Source organism: Saimiri boliviensis, chromosome 2, assembly GCF_048565385.1.
Source record: "Saimiri boliviensis isolate mSaiBol1 chromosome 2, mSaiBol1.pri, whole genome shotgun sequence".
NCBI classification, from domain to species: domain Eukaryota; kingdom Metazoa; phylum Chordata; class Mammalia; order Primates; family Cebidae; genus Saimiri; species Saimiri boliviensis.
The window spans coordinates 22,466,791-22,494,315 of NC_133450.1; the positions used below are offsets into that span (position 1 = coordinate 22,466,791).

At 37.7% G+C, this 27,525-nt stretch overlaps 1 protein-coding gene and 1 non-coding gene across 2 annotated transcripts in view; both read left to right on the forward strand.

Annotated features, from left to right (window-relative positions):
- The window catches only part of GTF2A1 (general transcription factor IIA subunit 1), a 47,757-nt gene that overhangs the window by 8,358 nt on the left and 11,874 nt on the right, over positions 1-27,525 (forward strand). Inside the window, exons 3-7 of the mRNA XM_039469187.2 lie at positions 9,765-9,969; positions 12,095-12,159; positions 19,392-19,467; positions 20,644-20,777; positions 23,436-23,756. Coding sequence (XP_039325121.1) covers positions 9,765-9,969; positions 12,095-12,159; positions 19,392-19,467; positions 20,644-20,777; positions 23,436-23,756 — 801 coding nt within the window. The remainder of the gene's footprint in view (positions 1-9,764; positions 9,970-12,094; positions 12,160-19,391; positions 19,468-20,643; positions 20,778-23,435; positions 23,757-27,525) is intronic.
- On the forward strand, positions 11,349-11,493 carry LOC120364179 (small nucleolar RNA SNORA79). Its single transcript, XR_005579521.1, has one exon. It is a non-coding gene; the product is annotated as a small nucleolar RNA SNORA79 (small nucleolar RNA).

Below are 27,525 nucleotides of genomic sequence, written 5' to 3' on the forward strand. Positions count from 1 at the left end.
AAAGTAGTGTAATATTCTTGTTGTTTTTAAATGGGCCATAATCATCTATTTGGGTTGTATTGGAGTTAAAAATAAAATGGTTAGACTAAAATGAGTTTGTTTTAATTTTAATTATCTGGACGGAATTTCTTCAGGATCTCATTAGAATTTCTAGAATATGCCCTAGATTTAATAGTTAGACAGCCAGCATTGTCCAGTAGAACTTTCTGCAATGATGAAAGTATTCTATAGCTGTGCTCTTCAGTATGGTATCAACTAGCCACATGTGCTTATTAAACACTCAGAATGTGGTTGGTGGAACTGAGAAACTGAATTTTTTATTAATCTAAACTTAAATCACTGCATATGGCTGCTTGCTGCCATATTGGACTGGTCAGGTTTAGACATTCTTAGTAAAACAAACTTTAATTTTGTATTTTATGGTTTAGAAAGACTGTCATTAGCTCTAGACCCTCTCCCCACTTTATGAGGCTGTTTTACAAACTTATCAAGAGCTTGTATAAGTCTGTAAAGGAGGAAGTGGTGAATTAGATTGAGAACAAAGATGAGTGATGAGAATCCACATAATTTGAGGGTCAATGAGGTAATGCAGAAAGGGAGATGTTAAAAAAAATATTTCAACCCCATCTTTGAGGTTATCTCTTTAACCACTGGGCCTGCTTTAATTTGTGAACTATGAGAGGCAGAAAAAACACCATAAAATACAGCCCTGGTTTTCAGTAAATCTGTATTGGAATGTAAATGTGTTTTGGATTGGTGAGTGACTATTGGGTGGGAATGATACTGCAGAAATTCTCAACAATTCTCTTGAATTCAGCCTGATTTCTAGATTATCCAACTTACCTATGTCCAAACATCAAGTACTATGGGAGATATAAAACATTTCCTCTCTTTTTTTTTTTTTTTGAGACGGAGTTTCGCTCTTGCTACCCAGGCTGGAGTGCAATGGCGTGATGTCAGCTCACTGCAACCTCCGCCTCCTGGGTTCAGGCAATTCTCCTGCCTCAGCCTCCTGAGTAGCTGGGATTACAGGCACGCGCCAACATGCCCAGCTGATTTTTTGTATTTTTAGTAGAGACGGGGTTTCACCATGTTGACCAGGATGGTCTCGATCTCTTGACCTCATGATCCACCTACCTCGGCCTCCTAAAGTGCTGGGATTATAGGCTTGAGCCACCGCGCCCGGCATTTCCTCTCTTTTTAATAAAACAAATAAAATGAGAAGAGTTGCCTCAATTGGAAGTATATCTGAAATTCATTTTATCTGCCTCTGGTTCAGATTTCTCAGCATTGGCTCTATTGACATTTTGCACTGATTAATTCTTTGTTGCAGGGACTGTGCTATTGATTGTAGGATGTTAGTAGCATAACTGGCCTCTGCCCACTAGGTGCCAGTAGCTCCCTTCAGTTGTAACGAAAGATGTCTCTAGACATTGCCAGATGTTGCTGGGGGGCAGAATCACCTCTGGTTGAGAACCGCTATTCTAAATATATTCTAGTTATGTATATAAAGTACTTGATATACTCTAATCGTATGTAAATACTTGGACCATCAGTTGAATAATAATCTACTATTTCATTTCACTTACTCTTAGGAAAAGCTCTGTTTCTCCAGCATTATTTCTTGGGAGCCCAGAAATGTAATCTATTTTATCCAGGAGCTAGATGTTTTGTGAAAGTAGTAGACTCCTTCAGAATTTGTAGCCCACCATGTTGCCAGGGAGCAGTAGATGTCATCACATTTTACAGATGAAAAAGTAAACTGGGAATGTGCTTTGACAAGGTCATTTGGCTAATACGTAATAGAGACATGAACCTAGCCCTTTTGCCTCCATGTGACATATACGGAACTTAGCAGTAAGAAGGAAAGTAACAGTTTTGACTAGAGCTTGGGTTGTTGTGTGGTATCTGAGATGGTTTTGAGGGTCAGTGATCTGCTCTGATAGCAGCAGTTTAGAGATTAGGAATTTGGATGAGTACTGGGATTAAAGTGAGGCAAGTGAGGGTCCTAGGGTGCAGAATGCAAGGAGACACTCACTCTCAGGGTTTAGCCCTGAGTGGAACCTTCGAGTCAGACCACCTGGCTTGTACCCTTATTCTGTCTGCCATTGGTTAGTGATCTTGGATGAGCTACCTAACTTCTTCAGGTTCTTTTTCTATAAAAAGGAGATAATAATGTCTATCTTACAGGATTGTTTGAAAAACTAGTCTGTAAATATATTTAGAATGTACACAGAATTCAATAAATTTTAGTTGCTAGTCTAGTTAACATGATATACAAAGTACATTTGAATCATTTTGGGAATAGAAGATGAATTTTCTCTGTCTAATTTCAGATACCTGGCAAAGATTACTATTTCTGATTGTTTTCCTGGGTGTGGTGGCTCATGCCTGTAATCCCAGCACTTTGGGAGGCTGAGGCAGGTGGATAACTTGGGGTTAGGAGTTTGAGAACAGCCTGGCCAACATGGTGAAACCCTGTCTCTACTAAAAAATAGAAAAATTAGCTGGGCATTGTGGCACATGCATGTAATCCCAGCTACTTGGGAGGCTGAGGCAGGAGAATTGCTTGAACCCAGGAGGCGGAGGTTGCAGTGCGATTGAGCCATTGCACTCCAGCCTGGGCAACAAAGTGACACTCTGTCTCAAAAAAAAAAAAAAAGTATATTAGTATGATTACTGTTGCCAAAATAGTGTTTCATTGTTTATTTTAAACAGTTGATGTCTAATATTTTGATAAATAAAATTAAGACCATGTGAAAATGAAACTGTAGAAAAACTATTAACATTCAATTAATTTGAACTTTATGTTAATTGACATCATAAGCTTAATACAAAGTACTTATATGATACGCTTTATGTATGACTGACTACCTAGAACCACTATTACGTACTTGGTAAATACTGATTCTCTGTAGGTTGCTTTACCCTCCTCTCCCAAAGCTGTTGGAAATGTGTGAGGCCATGTTCAATATCTCATGAGGACTAGTAGACACTTTCTGCATTTATTACAGCATCCAGGAGTGTTGCAATTCCTGCATATTTCTTGTGGGACCATTCTATATGATAAAGAATTATCCTGCCTAAAATGTTAGTAGCATCCTTATATAGGAACAGTATTCTAGAAGACGATGGTTTGTTTTCCCTTCTTTGAAATTAGATCCTGAATAAGATAGTTGCTGCCCAGATGTTCATACTTTGATAAAAACGGTAGACTTTGTGTGGTAAGTACAAAGATAGAAATGTCTCTAATGCACAGAAGCAGTGAGTGATGGCTTTTATTTGAGGCTATTGTGACTTTGACATTTGTCTTGTGTAGGGAATTGTGGGAGAAAACTGCTGATGACAAGGAATAGTCTATTAAGGTTATTTGGGTATGCTATATTCAGGGACCTGCAAATAACTCGATACTGTGAAAAATAGAGTACAAGTTATAGTAGCAATTGGTATATGGTAACATACTGTACTAAGAAGCTTGGTCTTTAGAGTGAGGATTTTCTGGGTACTAGTTAAAATGCAGATTATTGGATTTTCCAGAGAGTCTGGCTTGATAGGGGTAGTAAAAAGAGACCTAGGAATCGTTTGCAAATAAATATTCCAGGTTGTTAGAGATAATGTATTAGTTTGTTTTCACACTGCTGATAAAGACATATACATGCTGCTGTTAAAGACATACCCAAAACTGGGGAAAAAAAAGGTTTAGTTGGACTTGCAGTTCCACATGACTGAGAGGCCTCAGAATCATGGTGGGAGGTAAAAGACTCTTCTTACTTGGTGGTGGCAAGAGAAAAACGAGGAAGAAGCAAAAGTGGAAACTTCAGATAAACCCATGAGATCTCGTGAGACTTACAAGAATAGCACGGGAAAGACGGGCCTCCATGATTCAGTTACCTCCCACAGGGTCCCTCCCACAACATATGGGAATTCTGGGAGATACAAGTTAAGTTGAGATTTCAGTGGGGAAACAGCTGTATCATTCTGCCCCTGGCCCCCTCCAAATCTCATGTCCACACATTTCAAAACCAGTCATACCTTCCCAGCAGTCCCCCAGAGTCTTAACTCTTTTCAGCATTAACATAAAAGTCTAAAGTGTCATCTGAAACAAGGCAAGTCCCTTCTGTATATGAACCTGTAAAATCAAAAGCAAGTTAGTTACTTCCTAGCTATAGTGGTGGTACAGGTATTGGGTAAATACAACCATTCCAAATGGGAGAAATTGGCCAAAACAAAGGGATTACAGGGCCCATGCAAGTTCGGAATCCAGTGCGGCAGTCATATGTTAAAACTCCAGAACAATCTCCTTTAATTCCAGGTCTCACAGCCAGGTCAGACTGATGCAAGAGGGGGGTTCCCATGGTCTTGGGCAACTCTGCCCCTGTGGCTTTGCAGGGTACAGTCTGGCCCCTGGCTGCTCTCACAGGCTGGCATTGAGTGCGGCTTTTCCAGGAGCACAGTTCAAGCTGTCGGTGGGTCTGCCATTCTGGAATCTAGAGGACTGTGGCCCTCTTCTCACAGCTCCACTAGGCAGTGCCCCCATAGGGACTCAGTGTGGAGGCTTTGACCCCACATTTCTCTCTTCTCCATGAGGGCCTTACCCTGCAGCAAACTTTTCCTGGATGTCCAGGCATTTCTGTACATCTTCTGAAATCAATTTGGAGGTTCCCAAACCTCAGTTCTTTACTTACGTGCACCCGCAGGGTCAACACCATATGGAAGCTGCCAAGGCTTGGGGCTTCCACCTTCTAAAGCCACGGCCTGACCTCTGCATTGGCACCTTTCAGCCCCTTTCAGCTGGAGCGGCTGAAACACCAGGCACCAAGTCCCTAGGCTGCACACAGCATGGGGACGCTGGGCTTGGCCAGTGAAACCACTTTTCCTCCTGGGCCTCTGGGCTTGTGATGGAAGGGGCTGCCATGAAGGTCTCTGACATGGCCTGGAGACATTTGCCCCATGTTCTTGGGGATTAACATTTGCTACTTATGCAAATTTCTCCAGCCTGCTTGAATATATCCTCAAAAAATGGCTTTTTCTTTTCTACTGCATCATCAGGGTGCAAATTTTCTGAACTTTATGCTGTATTTCTCTTTTAAAACGGAATAGCACCCAACTCACTTTTTGAATGCTTTGCTGCTTAGAAATTTCTTCTGCCAGATACCCTAAATCATGCGTCTCAAGTTCAGAGTTCCACAAATCTCTAGGACGGACAAAATGTTGCCAGTCCCTGCTAAAACATAGTAAGGGTCACCTTTACTCTAGTTCCTAACAAGTTCCCCGTCTTCATCAGAGATCATCTCAGCCTGGACCTTACTGTTCATATCACTATCAGCATTTCCGTCAGAGCCATTCAACAAGTGTCTAGGAAGTTCCAAACTTTCCCACATTGTCCTATCTTCTTCTGAACCCTCCAGACCTTTCAAACCTCTGCCTGTTACACAGTTCCAAAGTCGCTTCCACATTTTCGGGTATCTTCAGTAACGCCCTACTCTAGTGGTACCCATTTACTATATTAGTTTGTTTTCATGCTGCTGATAAAGACATAATACCTAAAACTGGGAATAAAAAAAGGTTTAATTGGACTTACAGTTCCACATGGCTGGGGAGGCCTCAGAATCATGGTGGGAGGTAAAGGCTCTTCTTACATATCAACAGCAAGAGAAAATGAGGAAGAAGCAAAAGTGAAAACACCTGATAAACCCATCAGATCTCTTAAGACTTATTCACTATCACGAGAATAACACCGGAAAAACTGACCCCCATGATTCGGTTACTTCCCCCTGGATCCCTCCTACAGCAAGTGGAAATTCTGGGAGATAGAATTCAAGTTGAGATTTCAGTGGGGAACACAGCCAAACCATATCAGGTAAGTAAGTAGGCAGGCAGATAGGTAGGTAGGTAGATAGGTAGATAGATAGGTAGATAGATAGATAGATGATTACTTTGCTGTGGTTCCAGTTTTTAAGCAGAGGATGTCATATTTATAATTTTTTTTTTTTTTTTTTTTTTTTTTTTTGAGATGGAGTTTCACTCTTGTTACCCAGGCTGGAGTGCAATGGCGCGATCTTGGCTTACCGCAACCTCCACCTCCTGGGTTCAGGCAATTCTCCTGCCTTAACCTCCTGAGTAGCTGGGATTACAGGCACGCACCACCATGCCCAGCGAATGTTTTGTATTTTTAGTAGAGACGGGGTTTCACCATGTTGACCAGGATAGTCTTGATCTCTTGACCTTGTGATCCACCCGCCTCGGCCTCCCAAAGTGCTGGGATTACAGGTTTGAGCCACCGCACCTGGCTCGTATTTATAATTTTTAAAAAATTCACCTTGATAACAGCGTAGAACAGTGTTTTTCAAACTTCTTGACTAGGACCCTCCTTAAGAATTTAATGGTATTTAACATTTTGAATAAACATATGCACAAGTGTGTGTGTATAAGGAAAATCTGCAAAACTGTTCTTTCTTAGCGCAGTACAGTCTGACATTTTCTTTCAGTTCTGTTTTGTTTATAAAAAACATTGGTAGGGGAGAGAGGGAGGGAGGAAGGGAACAGAGGGACAGAGAAGAGGACGGAGAGGGAGAGAAAGGAGAGAGGTTTACAAAGAAAATTCTAAATTGACTTCTTTATGAATCACTAGTGGGCTGCAGTCCTCAGTTTGAAAAGCACTGGTTTACATTTTAAAGCAGTTCTCACTTGAGCATACATCGAACCGTTTGTTTAACTAAATTGCTGGTTTTACCCTCAGAGCTGCTGATTCAGTTTTTTTTTTTTTTCCTGAGACGGATTTTCGCTCTTGTTACCCAGGCTGGAGTGCAATGGCGCGATCTCGGCTCACCGCAACCTCCGCTTCCTGGGCTCAGGCAATTCTCCTGCCTCAGCCTCCTAAGTAGCTGGGATTACAGGCACGCGCCACCATGCCCAGCTAGTTTTTTGTATTTTTAGTAGAGACGGGGTTTCACCATGTTGACCAGGATGGTCTCGATCTCTTGACCTCGTGATCCACCCGCCTCGGCCTCCCAAAGTGCTGGGATTACAGGCTTGAGCCACTGCGCCCGGCCTTGATTCAGTATTTTTAACAAGTACCCAGGTGATGCTGATGTTGGGTCTACAACTGCATTTTGAGGATCGCTGGTTTATAGAGGATGGATTGGAAGGGCAGGTTTCCACTGGAATGTCTGCTCTGTAAGGTTGAGGATTTTTGTGAGGTTTGTTTACTGTATCTTCTCAATCCCTATAACAGTATTTGGTATATTGGACAGAATTATTTGTGGACTGCATGACTTGATGCAGGAAACTCAAGAGCTCAGTCACTACATCACTACTGTTTGCAGTACTGCTGGGCAGAAAGGGCCAGGGCCATACGATAGCGATGTATTGAAAAAGTGAATCAGAGTAGACAGTAACGGTGGGCTGTTGGGGTGGATTTTGATTCCTAGGTCATTTACATGAGACTCTAGGTGAGTCATGGTGCCCAGTACTTAGCCACACATGATGTGTATTCATTAATATTTGTCATTATCATAGGAGCTTTGTTGAAGTATGTAATGGGTCCAGATTGCTGTGGGTAAACTGGTTGGAGGTGATAAAAGTGAAACAAAATCTAGAAAATTATTATTTAAAAAACTTTTTAAAGAAAATATTAATAGAACTTTTTTTTTTTCACCTTGATTTTTGGCTTACAAGAAACTAGGGTTTGCTTTGTTTTGGAAGAGAGGAGAAGATGTAGAAGGTTTGGGTGATAACAGAGTGTTTGGAAGCCTTACTATATATAATACATTAGTCATAATGTGTTTTATTTAGCATATGAGTATCTATTTTGATGGTGTGCTGTGCTGGATGCCCACTTTACAGAGATGAATCAGATACAACATGGGCTCTCAAAAAGTAGTTCTTGTTACTACGGGAAGAAGCTTGCTGTCTTTTGTCTGGGATTAGACTTAAATTTATTCACTGGAAGTGAGTTTAGAAGTACTTTAATTCAGTTGGTTCCCCCTTTTAGCTGAAGAAGATGCCTAGGTAAGATAAATGATTTGGTTACATAAATGGCCAAACCAGGACTAACTGGGTTCCTGACTTCTGGTATAAGGCTCTGTTAAACAGTTAATGCCACCACCGTTGCCACCAATAATAATATATTTTGATTACTAACTTTATATAACACTCTGATAATTGTTTTACATGGATATTGTCATTTAATCCTCTCAGCAACCAGTGAGATAGGTATTGTTACCATCTAAGAATAGACTTCAGGTAAGTCTAAATACTGGGCCTGCCAGTAGGACTCTGGGAAATTGACCTTAACATATGCTTTTTCAGTAAGTCATTAGAGATTTAGTTGAATTGTTAACTAGCATCAAGACAACAAATCTAGAATGTCTGGAATGATTGGAAAGGTCAGGAGATTATAAAAGATCTCTTATGAGTATGACCAAGCGTGGTGGCTCACACCTGTAATCTCAGATTTTTGGGAGGCTGAGGTGGGCAGATTGCTTAAGCCCAGGAGTTCAAGACCAGCCTGGGCAACATAGTGAGACCTTGTCTCTGTTTCTAAAATTAAAAATAAAATAAACTCTCTGTGAGTATGGCAAAGGGAACTTCTGGAAGGATCTGATAGAAGCCTCAGGTCAATAAGGAAATATCCCAAAAGCAAATCCTGGAGGAGAAAACAAAGTAGATGTAGATCCTTGTTTGCAGAATGACTGAATGAAGTTTCATCTGTATTTTCAGGGAATAGTTTGTGACTTTTTGGGCAATTTCTTTTAAGGTTGAGGCTCCAGATTGAACACTAAAGCTGGTAGAGAGGAAATGTTAGGTAGAAGAATGAAATCATTGAACATCTTTTCTTTGTTTTTGTCCATTATGATTTTTCTCATCATAGAACCTAAGGTGAAATGAGAAAATAGAAATGGCTAAACATAAAAGGATTGCCAATTCTTGGCTTAATGGAAGAAAGAAGGAAATTTCAAGAAGTGTGGAACGTTGGGATAACCAACCAGTGAGCTTTGGGCATTGCTGGTTCTTTTTCTTTGTGTAGGTTTGGACAGATGGAAAGTTGGGCTTTTCTACTTCAGGCAGTTGCCTCTATGTTTCCATTGTTCTAAATGAATTTATGATTTGTATGTTACTTAAGAATTTATGTTTTGCATGTTGAGGAAGAACATTTTATATTTTGTATTTTTATAAGGAAAATGTATATGAAAATAGTTGAGTAATGGTTTTGATATTATAAAGGATAATCTTTGATTACTAAAGAAGTTACTTACGTGAAACTCATTGCTCAGTATTAGCTGATGGTTAAGGAATTACTATAGAAAGTTTGGATGAGGGGCTAGGGGAGGGATAGCAGGGGGTGGGGGGAATACGGGAGAGAGAGCATTAGGAGAAATACCTAATGTAGATGACAGGGTGATGGATGTAGCAAACCACCATGGCATATGTATACCTGTGTAACAAACCTGCACGTTCTGCACATGTACCCCAGAACTTAATTTATTAATAAATAAATTAAAAAAAATAATAATAAAAGAAAATATAAAAAGAAACAAAATTCTCCAGTACTCTGATGTGGCAAAAACAAGGTTTGATGCTTTAAAATTTTGTTTTTGCTGTTGTTTACACTTGGGTTAGAATTATAGATTGGTTGTATTTTTGTGTCTGTATCAGTTTTTAAAATGGAATAATTTTATAAATAGATTAATAAAATTGTTGTGTTCATCTGTCCAAAGTTGTTTTATCTTCCACTTAGAAATCTTTAATGTTCTTTGCCTTAGTTATGGGAAAATAAACTAATGCAGTCCAGGGCAGTAGATGGATTTCATTCAGAAGAGCAGCAGCTTCTACTGCAAGTTCAACAGCAGCATCAACCCCAGCAGCAGCAGCATCACCACCATCACCACCATCAGCAAGCTCAGCCTCAGCAGGCGGTACCTCAGCAAGCACAGACCCAGCAGGTCCTTATTCCCGCATCACAGCAAGGTGAGACTGGATTCGTTTTCCTACTTACGACTTGAAAATTAAGTTTGTCATTTTGAAAGAAGAGAAATATTCTGCATTTCTTGGATCTTGTTTTTTAAGGGGGTCATGGAGAACCTAAGAATAAACAAACAACAACAACAAAAAACCCTATGTTGATTTTGGGCTTTTTTCCCTTTTCTCTTGGCTGAGGGGTGTGTGTATGTAAATGTATATAGAGTTGTATAAAATATAGGTTCTGTCATCTGTAGAGTAATGGTAGACAAGTGACTTATTAAATGAAAGCTTAAAATGATATTCAGAGAAGTTGTATTAATACTTTGTTTTGAAAAGGCTGTGTAATGATGGATTTCCTAAATTAAGTGAAATCTGAAAGGTTTATTTTTTTAGATTTAAGGGCTTTATTATTTTATATGGTAAAAGAGTTGTTTGCTTTCTTTGGAAAACATGTTCTTTCAAAGACGTGTTTCAGATTAGTTTTAAAAATATATCTTAAACTCTGGAGTCTTGTATACTTTAGCAGTCTGAAAATTCAATTCCATAGTAATTTATGTAAGCCCAAATGTACTGAATTAGATTTACTTTAAGAGTGGATATATAACATATCTTAATTTATATTACTTGGTTTAAAGCTAAGAAAAAGCAAATATTGGCCAGGCACAGTGACTTATGCCTGTAATCCCAGCACCTTGGGAGGCCGGATCATGAGGTCAGGAGTTTGAGACCAATCTGACCAACATGGTGAAACCCTGTCTCTACTAAAAATACAAAAATTAGCTGGGCATGGTGGCACACATCCATAATCCCAGCAATGCAGGAGGCTGAGGCAGGAGAGTCACTTGAACCCAGGAGGCAGAGGTTGCAGTGAGCTGAGACTGCGCCACTGCACTCCAGCCTGGGTGACAAGAGCAAGGCTCCATCTTGAAAAAAAAAAAAAAGGGTAGCTATTTATAGACTATATCCATAGTGCTTTATACTCTGCAAGTCATTTTATAGATACTGTTTTATTGGCACCTTATGCAGGCTTTGTAAAATACCCCTTGGCTCAATTTCACAGCTCAGGAAAATCTGAGCCCGGAAAAGGCTAAGAAACTTGCTCTGTATTTTCTCTCATGACAAACATTTATTCAGTTATAAAACTTGCTGAGCATTCTAATTCAGTGCATCTGGTTTCATGGGAGAGGAGACTAGAAATAAATGGAAAGTTTATCTTAATGTAATCGTTTGGTTACTCATTTGCCTGTATACATATGTATCTTTAATAATGATGAATAGTAGAAACATCTATTTGGTTTATTTTACTGTTGACATAGAGTAGTACTTTTCATACCTGATTTTAATGTATACTTTGTATCAAATAATTTTGTTCTTTTAATATTTTTTGATGACTGTTCCTCCTGTTGCCTTCAGACCTGGCATTAGGATTTTAGGTCATCATAAATTAAAATTTGATTTTCTTCACTCAGAGAGTTATTAGGATAATGGGATTATCCATCTGTTCTCTGAAATTTGCAGAATCAAACATTTCGTTCCGTTTAACATTGCCATTATTTCTGATTTGTATTTTTTCCAACTTGGGCTGCTTCACTACTCCTCAGGCAACCTGGTGGTCCCCTGCTTTTAGGAGGTCACCGTATTGATGCCGAACTTAGTTGGACACCTGATGGGCATAGCACACTATAGCCCAGAACTCCTGGGCTCACCTCAGCCTTCTGAGTAGCTGGGACTATAGGTGTGTGCCCCCACATCCGGCTGATTTGTAGTTTTTAAACAGCTGATGAAAATAGCATGAGTCTGTCAACTGTCATATTGGGAGAAAAGGACTATGTAGATTTCAAAAAAAATTCCTGACCTCAGGTGATCTGCCCACCTTGGCCTCCCAAAGTGCTGTGATTACAAGTGTGAGCCACCACATCTGGCCTTAAATATTTTTTAATTATTAAGTAGGTATATCACAGCTGTTATTTGTCATAGAATTTATAACGTCCTGAGATCAAATGATTGAAAGCATTTGAGTACAGAAAATGTGGAAAACATGGAAAAAAAAAATTTATAATTGTATGTAAAGTGTTCTTGTGATTATAAAATAGCCTCATGATTCCTTGTTTGCATGTGTGCTTTTTTGTAGCCACAGCACCACAAGTTATTGTTCCAGATTCTAAGTTGATACAGCATATGAATGCGTCAAATATGGTAAGAGTCAGAATATAGCCCTTTGATTGGCTGTACTTAATTCTAACACAAATTGTGATTATGCCTATGTGTGTCATCATATATTAACAACTTCAAGTTTATTAAAGACTTGAGCAAAGCAGCTGTTTTAATTTCCTGAATATTGGACCTGAAGTTTGTGGCTTGGTACTTAGACATTAAGGTTCATAAAATTGTGGAGTTCTTTGTTTAAACATACCAAAAGACTGGTGCTTTGTGAAAGTTACTGTATTCCCTACTATTTCTGAAAAAGTTTTACAGGACCTCCCAAACCTACAATGCCAAGTGTGGTTCTGTTTCGGGAGACCTTGTAATTGCAAAAGATCAGGAAGGCTAAGAATTGTGAACTTCTAAAAAATGAAGACGAACTGTTTGGATAGTTAAGTATAACTATTTTTAAAATCAAGAGTTTTAAAATGCTACTCTGATTTAACCATAGTATAGTCTAGTAAGGCATTATAGTGTGTAAATTACCGAAGAATACATTTTAACCAGTTGAGTTACATTAGAATTTTTATATTTCTGAAGACTATCCACTCAGCTTCACAAGTCCTCATTCATATTTTCAAATTACATTTCAGACATAAAATATTTTTCATCAAATATAATATAGTTTAACTGTAAAAATGAAAGAACCTCTTCAGATCCTTAGAAAATGTTTACCGATGTCCTGGAAGTTATTATTTTTTTAAAATAAAACATTAAATACAGTCAGATTAGAGTAGTTCAGAACTTCCTTATGAATGGTTTTAGCTTGTTTAAAATATACAGACTGTTAATTGCATAGAGTGGTGATTCAGCTCTGACATTTCATTTTTCAGCCAAAACTTTTCTTTAAAGGTGAAAGAATCAATATTTGTAAAAAGATCTTTTAGCCTATGTAACTAGTTAGTACTAGGAATGGGTTTGTTTCTTTTTTTGGTTCAAGTTTTTGTTTGTTTGTTTTTGTTTTTTTTTGGGGGGGGGGTGTGGAGTCCTACTCTATCACCCAGGCTGGAGTGTAGTGGTGCAATCTCAGCTCATTGCAACCTCTGCCTCCCAGGTTCAAGTGATCTCCCACCTCAGCGTCCTGAGTAGCTGGGAGTACAGGTGTGTGCCACCATACCCTGCTAATTTTTTGTATTTTTAGTAGAGACGAGGTTTCACCATGTTGGCCAGGCAGGTCTTGAACTCCTGACCTCAAGTGATCCAGCTTCCTCAGCCTCCCACAGTGTTATGGTTACAGGCTTGAGCTACCACACTCAGCCTCAAGAATTTTTTTCTTTTAAGTTCTCTCAGCAAGGCAGTTTACTTCTGTAGAAGGGTGCAGCGTATGGATGGGGTAATGGTGGCTACAAGCTTGGACAAGTGGGGAATAGGTACTTATGCCTGACGGGGGCCGTCCCTGCTGCCGTGTCATCCCCTATTGTTTAGGGTTAGTCCACACAAGCTAGAATAATCCCAATTGGCTATTTTAAAAAGATAAAACAAAAAATATTTTTAAAAGATAAAATAGGATAGGAGCTGGAATGGCAGGGTGGGTGTTTTGGCAAGAAGGATGATTTTGGGCTTGTCAGAGCAGGTAGCCAGGGATCAAGTGACCAAGATGAGTCAGGATGAAACCGGGGATGAAGGGAGCAGATGTGAACTACTGATTAGAACCGATGAAGAAGGTTGTTTACTGGAATTACAAGGAACTTAAGCTTTACAATAGAGTATTAAAGAATAAGAGAGCTAAACATGCTGACATACTGATTCTTTGAAGAGAAACTTGGGGTTCACTATAACAATCCTCTATGTTGAATTTTTACAGTTTTTTTTTCCTTTTCAAACTTCTTTAACATGTCTTAGCTTAGTTGTTCTGTTTGTTCTTCTAAAAGAAGTAATCTGTCTGAATAGAGTGGATGAAGGGTTGGGGATATTTTAGTAAGAGTTATGTCTACTAGACTCTGCACAAGTCCTTGGATGCATGGTGTGACATAATATCTAACAAGAAGTATAATTATCTAATATCATATGTAGGGCTATTCTGTTTTTCTGTTTTCTTAGGCCATTTGGCTCATGAATCCTAATTGTTCAGCTGTTCCTTTGACAGCATCTTTAGTATAGTTAACAAACCACTGTTGGTTGTAATACATGTAGTTTGTTTAATTTACAATTTTTTTTTTTAAAATTGTTACCTACCAGAACAACATTGACTTAAACCTTGCAGCTATCTGATCTCGGGCTTTAAATTTATGTGGTACTCCTCAAAGAACTTCAGTTGCATCTAAATAGACATGAGAATCAAAAGACCTATAAGGAGGTTCTCTTATTTGCTGTTGTGATTTCGTTTTCTTTGGTTGATGGAATGCCAGCGTAGAAGGGGGATAGTCAATTGGACTAGAGTGCAAGTGCCACTCCAGTTATTTGGCGGAGTGTCCAGTAAAGGTCCTCTACAATACCACTATCCATCCGCTCGGGGATGAGTAAGGGCGGACTGATGCGCCAGCTCTTGGAAGTGCCTGACTTCACTGCATCCTGTTACGTTTCCAAGGAACAGTAAGTTTGCCCTCCTGTCGTGACAGACACGTGTCGAACTTTGCCTTGGAAGATGGAGGCTGTATGGCCCTCAGGTTGACCCGTGGGGTGAACCTCAGGAAATAGCAGTGAAGGAACTTGGCACAATTTGTTATTCCAGTCATTGGAATTCTGAGAAAGCACTACTAAGCATTCCATGTCTGCTTGATATGGGGACCATTCAAGTGGAAAGGGGAGAACCTGGGCTTCTGGCCTACTGTGCACACAAGTGTGACAGTCACAAGAATTAAACTTAATCCATTCTTCTCAGGGATTTGCATCCTTATATCCTGTTGCAGTGGCTATGGTTTGCCTTAGGTCACCTACTTCTACCATTGAGACTTTTGGTTTCGTCATTGTGTCTAGGAGGAGTGGTTGATAAAGAGGTTGAAGGAGCAGTAAACATTTCAAAAATTTCTTTAGGATTCTTTCCTGAAATGTCAGCTCCTCTACCATAAATACAACTTAATGAAGGGGAAGAGTTTCTAGATGTTGTAGTAACAACAGTAAGTGGTATAGGATTTCATTGGTTATATTGACTGCTAGAAGGAGTAATTCCTTCGGTGAAGTGGATATATAGTTTTGAGGACTGACAGAGACCTGTGGAAGCAGTCTGTCTTAAACCTTTAGTGTTTGATATGGCATTAGACTAAGCACAACATAGAGATTCTGTTTTAGAGGGACAAGAGTCTGATCCTACCAATTACAAATGTGGCTATTATTATTCCTGGATGACTAGTATCCTTAGAGGAACTCATCTTATCTTCCTAACATGAGGAAGTCTAAGAGGGACAGAGACATTCTTCCGGAAGCAGCAAGCTGCCCTTGGTTATGCACATCTCTACAGGGCATAACTAATCACATGTTAAAGCAACAACTTGAGGTGAGCCAGATCTAATTACATTATAACAAGATGGGGAGTGAAGGGAAGAAAAGAAAAAAAAAGGTAGACTAGGTTTTTCTCAACTTTAACTTGGTAGGGTCTGATCCTGGGACAATAGCCCATGATTCTAATGGTGATGGTGCTTTCTTTTCTGCTGTATGAATGGCAGTCTTGGTGGCTAGCAGCACGAGGTAGAGTGGTCTCCAGGCTGGTGCTGGTATACCGGAAACTTCAGGGTGGCATCTTGGTCCCGACCACCAAGGAAATACTTTACTGGATCCCCACAGTGTCTTTTTCTTGGTCTGTGCACAGAGTTGCTTAGTTGCCACAGTATTCATAGGCCTTCCCCCACCGCCCCTGCATTGCTGAGAGGCCAGGCTTGTTTGTCACATCGGGTAGGTCTCAACTCTTTACCTACGAGGCTGCTGCAAACTGAAGCAGCAGGACGCATCCCCTCATGAGAGAGGGTCCAAGACTGCCTGGAGGAGAACAGTGAATCTCGGTCAAGCCCCTAGAATTGTTAGAAGTAAAATTTTGGTGCTGCAAAAGAAATAGCACTTGAAGATAAATCTTCTCAACAAGGCAGTTTACTTCTATAGAAGGGTGCAGTGTACGGGTGGAGCAATGGCGGCCGCACCAAGATTTTTTTTTTTAACCAAAAAACAGTATATGGAAAAATCAGCTCTACTTTGGGAGTGATAGTGAATCACAAAGCTCATTTGTGATTATAAGCTAGATAAAAGGGCTTACCCACTAGACAAATGACTTCTTCCTACACATTACCAGTCTCACAAATTTATACCTTGGCAAAATTGAAAGTTTCTACATGATGGTAGAAATTGCAATTTTAAAATTCACAAATACAAGGATCTCTATTTGTACTTGTAGTTACAGTTACTAGAACCAATTCATTTACATGAAAATCAAAAAATTTCATGCCTGTTACTCTCACAATGTTTTTTATTAGAAAAAACTCCATTTAGCCAGGCGCGGTGGCTCAAGCCTGTAATCCCAGCACTTTGGGAGGCCGAGGCGGGTGGATCACGAGGTCGAGAGATCGAGACCATCCTGGTCAACATGGTGAAACCCCGTCTCTACTAAAAATACAAAAAAAATTAGCTGGGCATGGTGGCGTGTGCCTGTAATCCCAGCTACTCAGGAGGCTGAGGCAGGAGAATTGCCTGAACCCAGGAGGCGGAGGCTGCGGTGAGCCGAGATCGCGCCATTGCACTCCAGCCTGGGTAACAAGAGCGAAACTCTGCCTCAAAAAAAAAAAAAAAAAAAAGAAAAAACTCCATTTTAAGTCTAAAGCCCCAGTGTTTTTTAACCTCCACTTTTATATAAAACAAAGTCTCACTATACAGTGCATATTGCAGTTGATGTTATTAAGACTATATCCTAGGGAATAACTTGCATTATTTTAAAACAAATGTTGGCAGAATCTCTTGTGGTAGGCCCCTCTAAAAGAATTGTAAATGTTGTGGAAGAGATTTTTGAATTAATAAGTTATTTCTAGGATAAAAATCAGTGGTCCATCCCTTACTGGTTAAGTCTCCTTTATTCTAAAGAGCATATGTATTTAAACAAATCATAGGTCAGTTATTCAGGAGAATTGATTTAACATTTCTGATTGATTTGCATTTTACTTGGTGGTTTTTACTCAGTGTTTCCTTCATGTATTTCTGAAGCATAATCAGTATAGGCTCTGTACCAATAAAAGTGTTCTAGGTTTTTTTGGGCTTACATTATTATTTCTGATTCAGAAATACTCAGCAAAAACATTTTTATTCTTTCTAATGGCTCTGTTTACATTAGAAATGAACATATAATTCATAAAAATGCGAGATAGTAATAAGTAAAAGGCTGTTTCAGGGAACTTAAACCATTGTTTCTGGTTCTTTTTTGTGAGATGATTGGTGTAATGCATTATTCTTTGGGCTGTTTTGTGGAATACAAGAAAAAATTTTAATAGTTATTAAGTATAAAGTGGTTTGTGTGTGGTACATGACTCAGCAAATATCTGTTATGCAACTTGAATTTGTGGAGGCCGTGCAAGTAGTTATTGGGTCATGTATACTATATAGGAAGTACTATAGAAACTACTATGTCAGTTTGCTGGTAGAGGGTGAATTGTTACCTTATAAAATATGAATTATAGGCCCTTAATATTTCTTAATATTTCTTTTTTTCTTTTTAAATAATATTGCTTAATAGTATGTGGTTGTTAATATTTTCCTTAAACTTAGATAACTTTTAATTTGCTTATACAGACAAGATTTATCTTAAATTAGATAATTGAGTATCCAGCTTAAACATGGATCAACCTGGTGGCCTATAGTTAAATTTTGGAGATATCGTGGGACTTTCAGGCCCAAGATGTAGATATCACTTACATTTGTCAAGTGATAACAAGTGTATTTTCTTGGAAAGCTATATACCTAGAGCCCAGGCTAGACAGTAGAATTATTAGCCCAGTTTAATAATTTTCCAAGTTTGTTGACTTCTCTGAAACTAGCATTTCCAAGGCCATTATATTTCTTTAAGCTTATCCAGATATGTGTAGTTCTAAAAATGTATAGGTTAGATTGAATGTATGAATGATTGGTACCTAAACAAGATTGAAAAGATAGGGGGAAAAGAAAACCAGACTACCTAAATGTATAGCTATAGTGGGATACAGGCAAATGCTTGAAGCACAGAATAAAAAACCAGAGAATGGTATAATTCTTTGTGGGAGGGCAGAAGGAGAAAACTCTCCAGAAGCAGGAAGTCAAGAATTTGTCCTGGATTTAAAGAAACTCAGAATATAATCCCATCTATATCTTTATAACTTAAGTGTCACATACAAACTTCATTTTTAAATGTAGAAATTAAAGTTTATGACTATTACCCAGGCTGGGTGCAATGGCACAGTCTTGGCTCACTGTAACCTCCAACTTCCAGGATCAAGCAATCCTCCCACTACAGGTGTGCACCACCTTGCTCAGCTAATTTTTGTATTTTTTGTAGAGACAAGGTTTTGCCATATTGCCCAGGCTGGCCTCAAACTCCTGAGCTCTAGCAATTTAGGCCTCCTAAATTACTGGAATTACAGGTGTGAGCCACTGCACCTGGTATGACTTTTCTTAAGCTTTAAAGAGTTTTTTTGTATTAATCTGTCATTAATAAATGTTTCACCTAGAGTATAATGCCAATATCTCCCTTTTGTCTTTGCTAATATGACATCTTAGAAGAATTGTCAGCTATACTCCCAGTGAAGTCTTCTGATGGTGTTCTCTGTAGATATCTGTTGATTTTAGTAGAAATTTTAAAAGTTAAGAATTCTAGAAAGAAGACAATTATACTTTTACCTCAAGGAAATGGGGATAAGGGAACAGTGAGAAAGAAAGCAACGATGAAATAGTTATTTCATGTATTTTACAGTAGTGTTAATTGTGGGTATTGACTAAAAATGTATAGGTTAGATTGAGTATAGGAAGGGTAGGTACCTTAAAGAGTATTGATAGGACAAGAAGGAAAAAAAGCTACAGTACCTGTGAGGATTCCTTAGAGCACCGTCTCTACGGGAAATAAAACCCAATTGTTTTATTTAATTGCTTAAAATAATTTGTAGGTCATTAAGACTAGGTTGGTCTTTCTTGTACCGTTTTATAAAATGGCAGTTCTTACTAGATTTTTTTAAAATTTTGGTATATTCTAAACAGAAATCATCTACTAATAAAATATGCTAGAGATAAACAGATAGTATTATATATATATGTGGTTTTGATATTTTTTCTTTTTTTTTTTTCAGAGTGCTGCTGCTACAGCTGCTACCTTAGCACTCCCTGCAGGTGTGACTCCTGTTCAGCAGATATTAACAAATTCAGGTAATTAGGAATGATGGAACCATTTTAAAATATAATTTAGAAAATTGTACTATCTAGCCCTTAGGTTTTTATCTTCTTTGAAAGATGGAAAATACTATTTCTTTTACCATTTGGTTTAGATTATTAACATAACTTTATTTAAGGGCTGTAACACAACTGTAATCATTGTTGAGGATACAGTAAAGAAGATGAAAACTGTACTTGAACCTTTGATCTGTACATGAGAACCCTATTATTGATGTATGATTATATAAAAATGCTTACTTAGGTTTTTACTAAACACATTTAACGTGCCAAGTGAGTATTTTTACTTTAACTTGTGATATCAAACTAATTATACTAGAGTATATTAAGAGAAAATTTATTGTATGCTGTTACACATAGTATCTCTTTATTGACAAAAGACCAATGTCTAGCTCATGTGTTTTGGCATGTTAGTGTTTGAAAAATTTATTTTCATGGATTTTAAGTGTCTCCTGTAATCTTGATTATATAGTTACTATTTATTTTCTGTTCTATATATGTATGTTATTTTTGTTAATTTGTAAATTTGTGAAATTAGGGGCTTGTCTTGCTACATATTTTAATAAGATGTAATTTGCTTTTTAATCAATTCAGGATTCTGGGTCATCTAAAGGAACATATTGGGGAAATTTGATTCTGTGTGAATTGTATGACAATGATGATAACTGACTGGTTCAGCAAAATTTTATTGTTTTTACCAACTTTGAAGCAAATTATTGTGGTGCTTTGTTCGGCTCAAGATATGAAATGAACTGTTAAGCCTTTGTTCCTTTAAAGCTTTAAAAATGAACAGCTCCTGATGTGTCTGATCTTACTGCTCTTTCTTGACTCCTAATGTTAGCAGAGATAATGTAAGCTTCTAGTCAAGTCTCATAATCTCTTGTTAAAACATTCTTGGAAATAGCTGAATGAGGATGTCAATATGAAAAATGAAACATTTTAAGGAATGTATTTGAACATGGTGAGAAGTCAGAGAAGGGAAGGATTATAGCATACTGTACTGTGTATGGACAATGGCCTTTAATAAAATTGTTAGTTTTCCTACTTGATAATTTCTTGTGCCTTGGGTGGTTTGAAATTAAATGTGAATTAATTTCTTTTGAGATGGTCACTGCTAAAATGATAACTTGGAATACATGCTTTTTGCTTTAGGCCAGCTTCTTCAGGTGGTCAGAGCAGCCAATGGTGCCCAGTATATCTTTCAGCCTCAGCAGTCAGTGGTTCTACAACAACAGGTTATACCACAAATGCAGCCTGGTGGAGTACAAGCTCCTGTTATTCAGCAGGTAAAATAATCTTCTATTATGATCGGTAGGGGGTTCTCTTTTCTTCTATATATATTCCCTGGGTAGTTCCCCTCCCCTTATATGCACGATTTCTTAGACTCTTCTTCAGTACTACAGACCCTGTTGTTTCGAATTTCTCCTGTATACAGCTTAATCTAGATTCAGCATCTATTAAACAACAATTATTGTTGTGTCTGCCCATCCGTCATCATCCCCTTGAATGTGGCAGCACTCTCCTTCCAGCCTCCTAACCTGGTCATTCAGCCTTTATTCAATAAGCAGTTACTGAGTCTAAGGATATTCACAAGGGTCAAGGAATTTAGGAGTGAATGAGGCAGACATGACTCTAGTTTCATGATGGTTATTCTGTATTCTGGAAATGGGTGTGTGGAATCTTCCTTTTCCTTATTAATATCCAAGGTATCTGGTCAAGGAATTTAGGAGTGAATGAGGCAGACATGACTCTAGTTTCATGATGTTTATTCTGTATTCTGGAAATGAGTGTGTGGAATCTTCCTTTTCCTTATCTCTAATATCCAAGGTATCTTTTTTTTTTAACTGCAGTTTTTCCATGTTTTGGTATTGTCTCTGCCTCTTATCTTGTGCCCTCCTAACCTGACTGATTTATAGCCATCTTTCTGTTTTTTCTTTTTCTTTCTTTCTTTTTTTTTAGATAGAGTCTGTCTCTGTCGCCCAGGCTGGAGTGCAATGGTGCAATGGTGCAATCTCAGCTCACTGCCACCTGCGCCTCCTGGGTTCAGGCGTTATCCTGCCTCAGTCTTCCAAGTAGATGGGATTACAGGCATGCACTACTGTGCCCAGCTAATTTTTGTATTTTTAATAGAGACGGAGTTTTACCATGTTGGTTAAGCTGGCCCTGAACTCCTGACTTCGGGTAATGTACCTGCCTTGGTCTCCCAAAGTGCTAGGATTATAGGCGTGAGCCACCGTGCCTGGCCTGTCTTTCTAAAAAAACCTTTTAACAACTTCCCGTTGCGTTCTGGAAGAAGCCTAAACAACTCAATGTTAATAAGATCTTTTTGTGGATCTTGTTTCTTTGTACTCTCCAAGTTTATTTCTTGCCATGCTCCCAGGTACATTCTTTAGCTACATTTGCATCAAAATAAACACTTGGATATACTTGCATTATATTCTTGTGCTGTGAGCACTAAAATGAAAGAGGGATGGTTGTTTTCTTGAGGAACTTATGTACTGTTTATGTGTCTGCCTCCTTTTAAAATGTCAATAAAATAGTATGATGATAGAGACAAGATCAGAGCAGTAGTATTAATCCAGTTTATTTGCATCCTTCCAAAATTACATACTGCTGTCACTTCTAGGTTTCACTTGTTGTTACTCTTCTCCTAAGAATGCTGTCTGGCAACTCCCTGCACGTCCTCCAAACAAATAAAACATAAAAAACCCGGCTAATCTTAGAGCATCGGTCCCCCAGCTTTTTGATACCAGGGACTGATTGTGCAGAAGGCAGCTTTTCCACGCATGGGGCAGCGGGGATGGTTTCAGGGTGAAACTTTTACTTCAGATCATCAAGCACAAGGAGTGCATAACCTCTGTCCTCGCATGTGCAGTTCACAGTAGGGTTTGTGCTCCTATGAGAATCTCATGCTGCCGTTGATCTGACAGGAGGCAGAGCTCAGATGGTAATCCTCGCTCACCTCTTGCTGTGCAGCTGGTTTCTAACAGGTTGGGAACTGCTGCCATAAATCACAAACAGAAACTCAAGTATTACTTGCTAATGATACAAGTAATACTTGATCATGCCTTGTCCCCCAAGTTGGATTTCGTACCCTCTCTTGTGGTCCCATAATACTGTGTCATATTTGTACTATGTCTCCTGTCTTTTTGAGTTGTTAGTGCTTTGTTTGCCTATTGTACCTTTTTTTTTTTTGGTCTTTTGAACTGTTAAACCACGTGTAAGTGTTTTAAAAGAAATACTATGTCTTATGTTTGCATTCCTTGAACCTAATGGCAGGTAAAAAGTATCAAGTTCTTCTTTATTATAATATATAGAATTAATATTTGTTAGTAAGTTGTGGCTTACTTTAGAATTTTAGATGCAGAACCTGGGAAGGAATTTAAGAAATTATCTGATCTGGTGGTTTTTAGAAAAATAATTAGCTTTTACCTTACACTGAGTTAGAATATTAGGGGTATGACCAAGTTATCAATACTTTTTAAGCTACCAGGTGGTTCTTATTTTGCAGCCAGGGTTAAGAACTTTGATCCTAGTCTAACATTGAAATGACGGAGGCCAAAAGGAATTAAATGACTTGCCTCTGCTGTATCTATGTCTGACCTTAGACAAAAGTAGACCCAGGTTTTCAGATTCTCAGTCCAGTGTTCCTCATATAAAGGCAGTGTTCAACTCTTGGCCTGGTATCTGGCATGTACATATTATGTGCTGAATAAATGAGGTGAAGTAATTATCTTTAGAAAATCCTTATTTTCCAGAAATTTGGTAAAATAGAAGTTTAGTGGGTCAGTACACTAGTTAAAGATTGCTTTTGTAATTGGGTAGTTTTAATTGTGTATGCAATATGGCCATTTCTGGTGATTCTTCAGCGTTTGGTCCTATTTCTATATACCATACTTGATCCTCTTAACTAGTTACTATTATGTGGTTTTCTTTTGCTTTAGGTACTGGCTCCTCTTCCTGGAGGGATTTCACCACAGACAGGTGTCATCATTCAGCCTCAGCAAATCTTATTTACAGGAAATAAGACTCAAGTTATACCTACGACAGTGGCAGCACCTACACCAGCCCAAGCACAGATAACTGCAACTGGCCAGCAGCAACCACAGGCCCAGCCTGCTCAAACACAAGCTCCATTGGTCTTACAAGTTGATGGAACTGGGGATACGTCATCTGAAGAAGATGAAGATGAAGAAGAAGACTATGATGATGATGAGGAGGAAGACAAAGAGAAAGATGGAGCTGAAGATGGGCAGGTGGAAGAAGTACGTTTCTAGTTAAATACTTAAAATGATAATCTACTCAGTCATTTCCTTTTTTAGTTGGTGCCAAACTGATAAATTATATCCTATATTTTCAGAGACTGTTAGGTGCTATGTAACATAAGATTTTAAAGATTGTTTTAACTTTAGTAAGATTTTTATATTCTAACTATATTTATTTCATGATTTCTTATAGCTGGTAATAAAAATGTATACCAAATTAAATTGCATTAATATGTGTAGTAAAGAGTACAAGTAATTCTAACTCTGGCTTATGCATTTATAATGTAGCTTAAACATAAGACACTGATAGAAAAATAGATGTGGTTAATCTTTTGCTTCAGTAATTTAAAAAGCATGGCAACATTTGGGGAGAGAGCAAACTCAAGAAGAACTAAATTTCACAGTTTTATTAAATATTTAAAACTTTATGGTCCACTTTTCGTACCAGTTCCTTAAAAACCTATGTCCCCTTAATGTCTGTGTTCTTCTAGAAGCATATAAATACACCTTTCTTTTCCCCAAAGTTATTCTAGCTTACTTACTAGTCTCCAAAAAAATTTTGTCCCACCTCAGTTTTCATTGTTAATTGCCTTGTTTGGCCTAAAATGCAGTCTTCTTATTTCTTAGTACAAGGTTCTAAATTATCTAAGTAACTTAAAAAAAAAAAGTTTATTATTGAATATTGAATAGACACAAATTAACAGAAATGTTTCAAGATATAAATAATCCTAGTACCCACCATCTAGTTAAAATAAAATCTGCTTTTATTTAACGTGTTTTAGGTGCCTCTTCCTAATCCCATCTTCTTTCCTAGGCCATCAAAGTACCTTTGTTCATACATTTTGTATTGATCATTAATTGCTTTTTAATTTTGCCATATATATTTATGTTCCTAAATAGCATATTTAATTTTGCATCTTTAAAACATAAATGAAGTAATTATATATTCTTCTGCAAGTGTTTTTTTTCCCTCAGAGTGATACTCCTGAGGTTTATCCAAGTTGTTGCATATAGCTATAATTATTTTCATTGAAGAATATACCATAATTTTATTTCTCAGTGTTTCTAATCCAATGGGCATCAGGATTGTTTCTAATTGGTTACTGTTACAAACAGTTATAAAATATTGTAGTGTATGTCTTCTGGGGTCACAAATGCAAGAGGTTCTCTAAATTTTATACCTAAACAGTGAACTTCTGGCTCCCAAGGCATGCACATTTGCAACTTTACAATAAAATCCCAAATCATTTCTGCCATTCATTACATAATTGTGCAGATGTCCATACATCCTTATCAATACCTGACAGTGTCAAGCTTCCTAATTTTTACTGGTCTGGTAAGTAGAAAATAGTATTTCATTTTGGTTTTAGTTTGCATTTCCTCACTTACTAAGGAGTAAAGGCTCTTTTTGTGTATTTATTTGATATTTGTGTTTTATTGTGTGGAAGGGTTTCTTCAGAATTCCCCCAATAAATTCTTTATAGTTTCATTGCGACTCTAAATAACATGTTTTTATTACATTTTCCAGTTGTTTATTGGTAGTATGGAAATGTAGAGAGCTTTTAATAGTCATCCTTGAACCAGCCACCTTCCTAATATCTTTTGTTAGTCCTCATAATGTATCCGTAGATTCTTTTGTATCTTCTGTGTAGATATTAACATCTTATATGAAAAATGTCAAATTTTTTTTTTTTTTTTAATGAGACAGAGTTTCGCTCTTGTTACCCAGGCTGGAGTGCAATGGCGCGATCTCGGTTCACCGCAACCTCTGCCTCCTGGGTTCAGACAATTCTCCTGCCTCAGCCTCCCGAGTAGCTGGGATTACAGGCACGTACCACCGTGCCCAGCTAATTTTTTGTATTTTTGGTAGAGACGGGGTTTCACCAAGCTGACCAGGATGGTCCGATCTCTTGACCTCGTGATCCACCTGCCTCGGCCTCCCAAAGTGCTGGGATTACAGGCTTGAGCCACCACGCCCAGCCGAATGTCAGTTTTTTTTATGGCTTGTTGGCTAAGCCTTCCAGAACAATATTGATTAGAAATGGTTATAGCAGGTCCCTTCTCTTATTCTTAAACTGAAAAGTAATCTTTTCCATGCTTCACAGTTAAGTCTAATGTTTGTTGTGGGTTTTTTTTTTTTAATGGATATCTTTATTAGATTAGTAAATTCCCTTCTTTGCATTTCTTTGTTTTTTAAACTGTAAGCTAATGTTGCATTTAATTCAACACTTTTTTTGCAATGATTTATTATACAATTTCTTGCTGTAATATTATTTATAATGAGTTTCATTAATGAATTTTCTATTTGTAAACCAATCTTGTATTTCTGGGTTAGCACAACTTGATCATTTTCTATTTCTCTTTCTATAAGTTACTGAATTCACTTTGTTTAGGCCTTTTTCATAGATATTCGTGAGTGATAGATACTGTCTTTGATTTTCTGTTCTCGTACTCTTCTTACCAGGTTGTCAGGTTATGGTAGCTTTATAAAACCAATTTTAACCAATTTTGGGGACTTGTTTTCTCTATTTTGAGCTTTTTTTTTTTTTTTTTTTTTTTAAGAGATTGTATTTAATTTTTTGTTGATATTGTTAAAACATGCCACTACAGATACCTGGATCTAGTAATCTTCATGCCCTTTCAAGTATTTTGTTTCTGTTTGAGACAGTTTTGATAAGTTACATTTTTCTAGGGCTCTTTATATATTTATCTACATTTTCAAGTTGATTAACATAAAGTTAATCATGATAGTATCTTTTTGATGCCAGAATCATTTGTTGTCATTTCCCTTTTTCTTCATTCCTAATATAATTATTGTGCCATTTGTTTCTTTTTTTCTTGTTCGGTCTTTCCAGGGGTATGTTGTTCAAAGAGTAAACTTTTAGATTTATTCTCTATAGTGTGTTTTTTCCTATTCTATTAATTTCTATTATGACTTAATTGTTTTGTTTGTAAAGAATATAATCTGTGTGATGCGTGAATCCTTTGAAATTGCTTGAGACTTCCTTGATTTGGCCAGTTTTTGTATATGCTTTGAAAAGAATTTTCTTTTCTGCACTTGTTTGGTACTTGTGTGTGTGTGTTAGATTACAGTGTCAATAGGTTTGCCCAGATGCTCTTTAAGTATCTTTGATATTTTTTGTGTGCTTGATCCATTTTTTACTACCGAGTGAGATATGTTCATATCTCACAGTATGGTAGTTCATATGTTTCTTTTGTTCTTCTGCTATTTTTATTTTTATATTTTGAGCTTCAAAATGGGTGCATGTAAGTTTAACATTCATTGTTTTTTCTCAGTGCATCGAACCATTTATGATTTTATAATGTCTTTCTTTATTGCTAGTAATTTTTTTAAACCATAAAGAGTGTTTATGTGATACTAATAGAGGTGTACCAGCTTTGCTGTGGTTAGAATTTGCCTGGTACAGCTTTTTTCATTCTTTTACTTTTCAAACATTTTGGATCTGTAAGCCTTAGGTTTATCTTTTTATATTACCATTTATGCTTTTTTTTTTTTTTTTTTGTGAAACTTTTATGTAAGCCAAGATTGTTCAGTAGGGACAGAATAGTCTTCAACAAATGATGCTTGGACAGTTGAATATCCACATGCAAAAGAGTTAAGTTGGACCCCTACAGCATACCATATACAAAAATTAACTGAAAGTAGATTAGAGACCTACCTCTAGGAGCGAAATTGTAAAACTCTTAGAAGAAAACATAGGGGTAAATCTTCATAGTTTCAGCAGCAGTTTCTTAGATATGACATCCA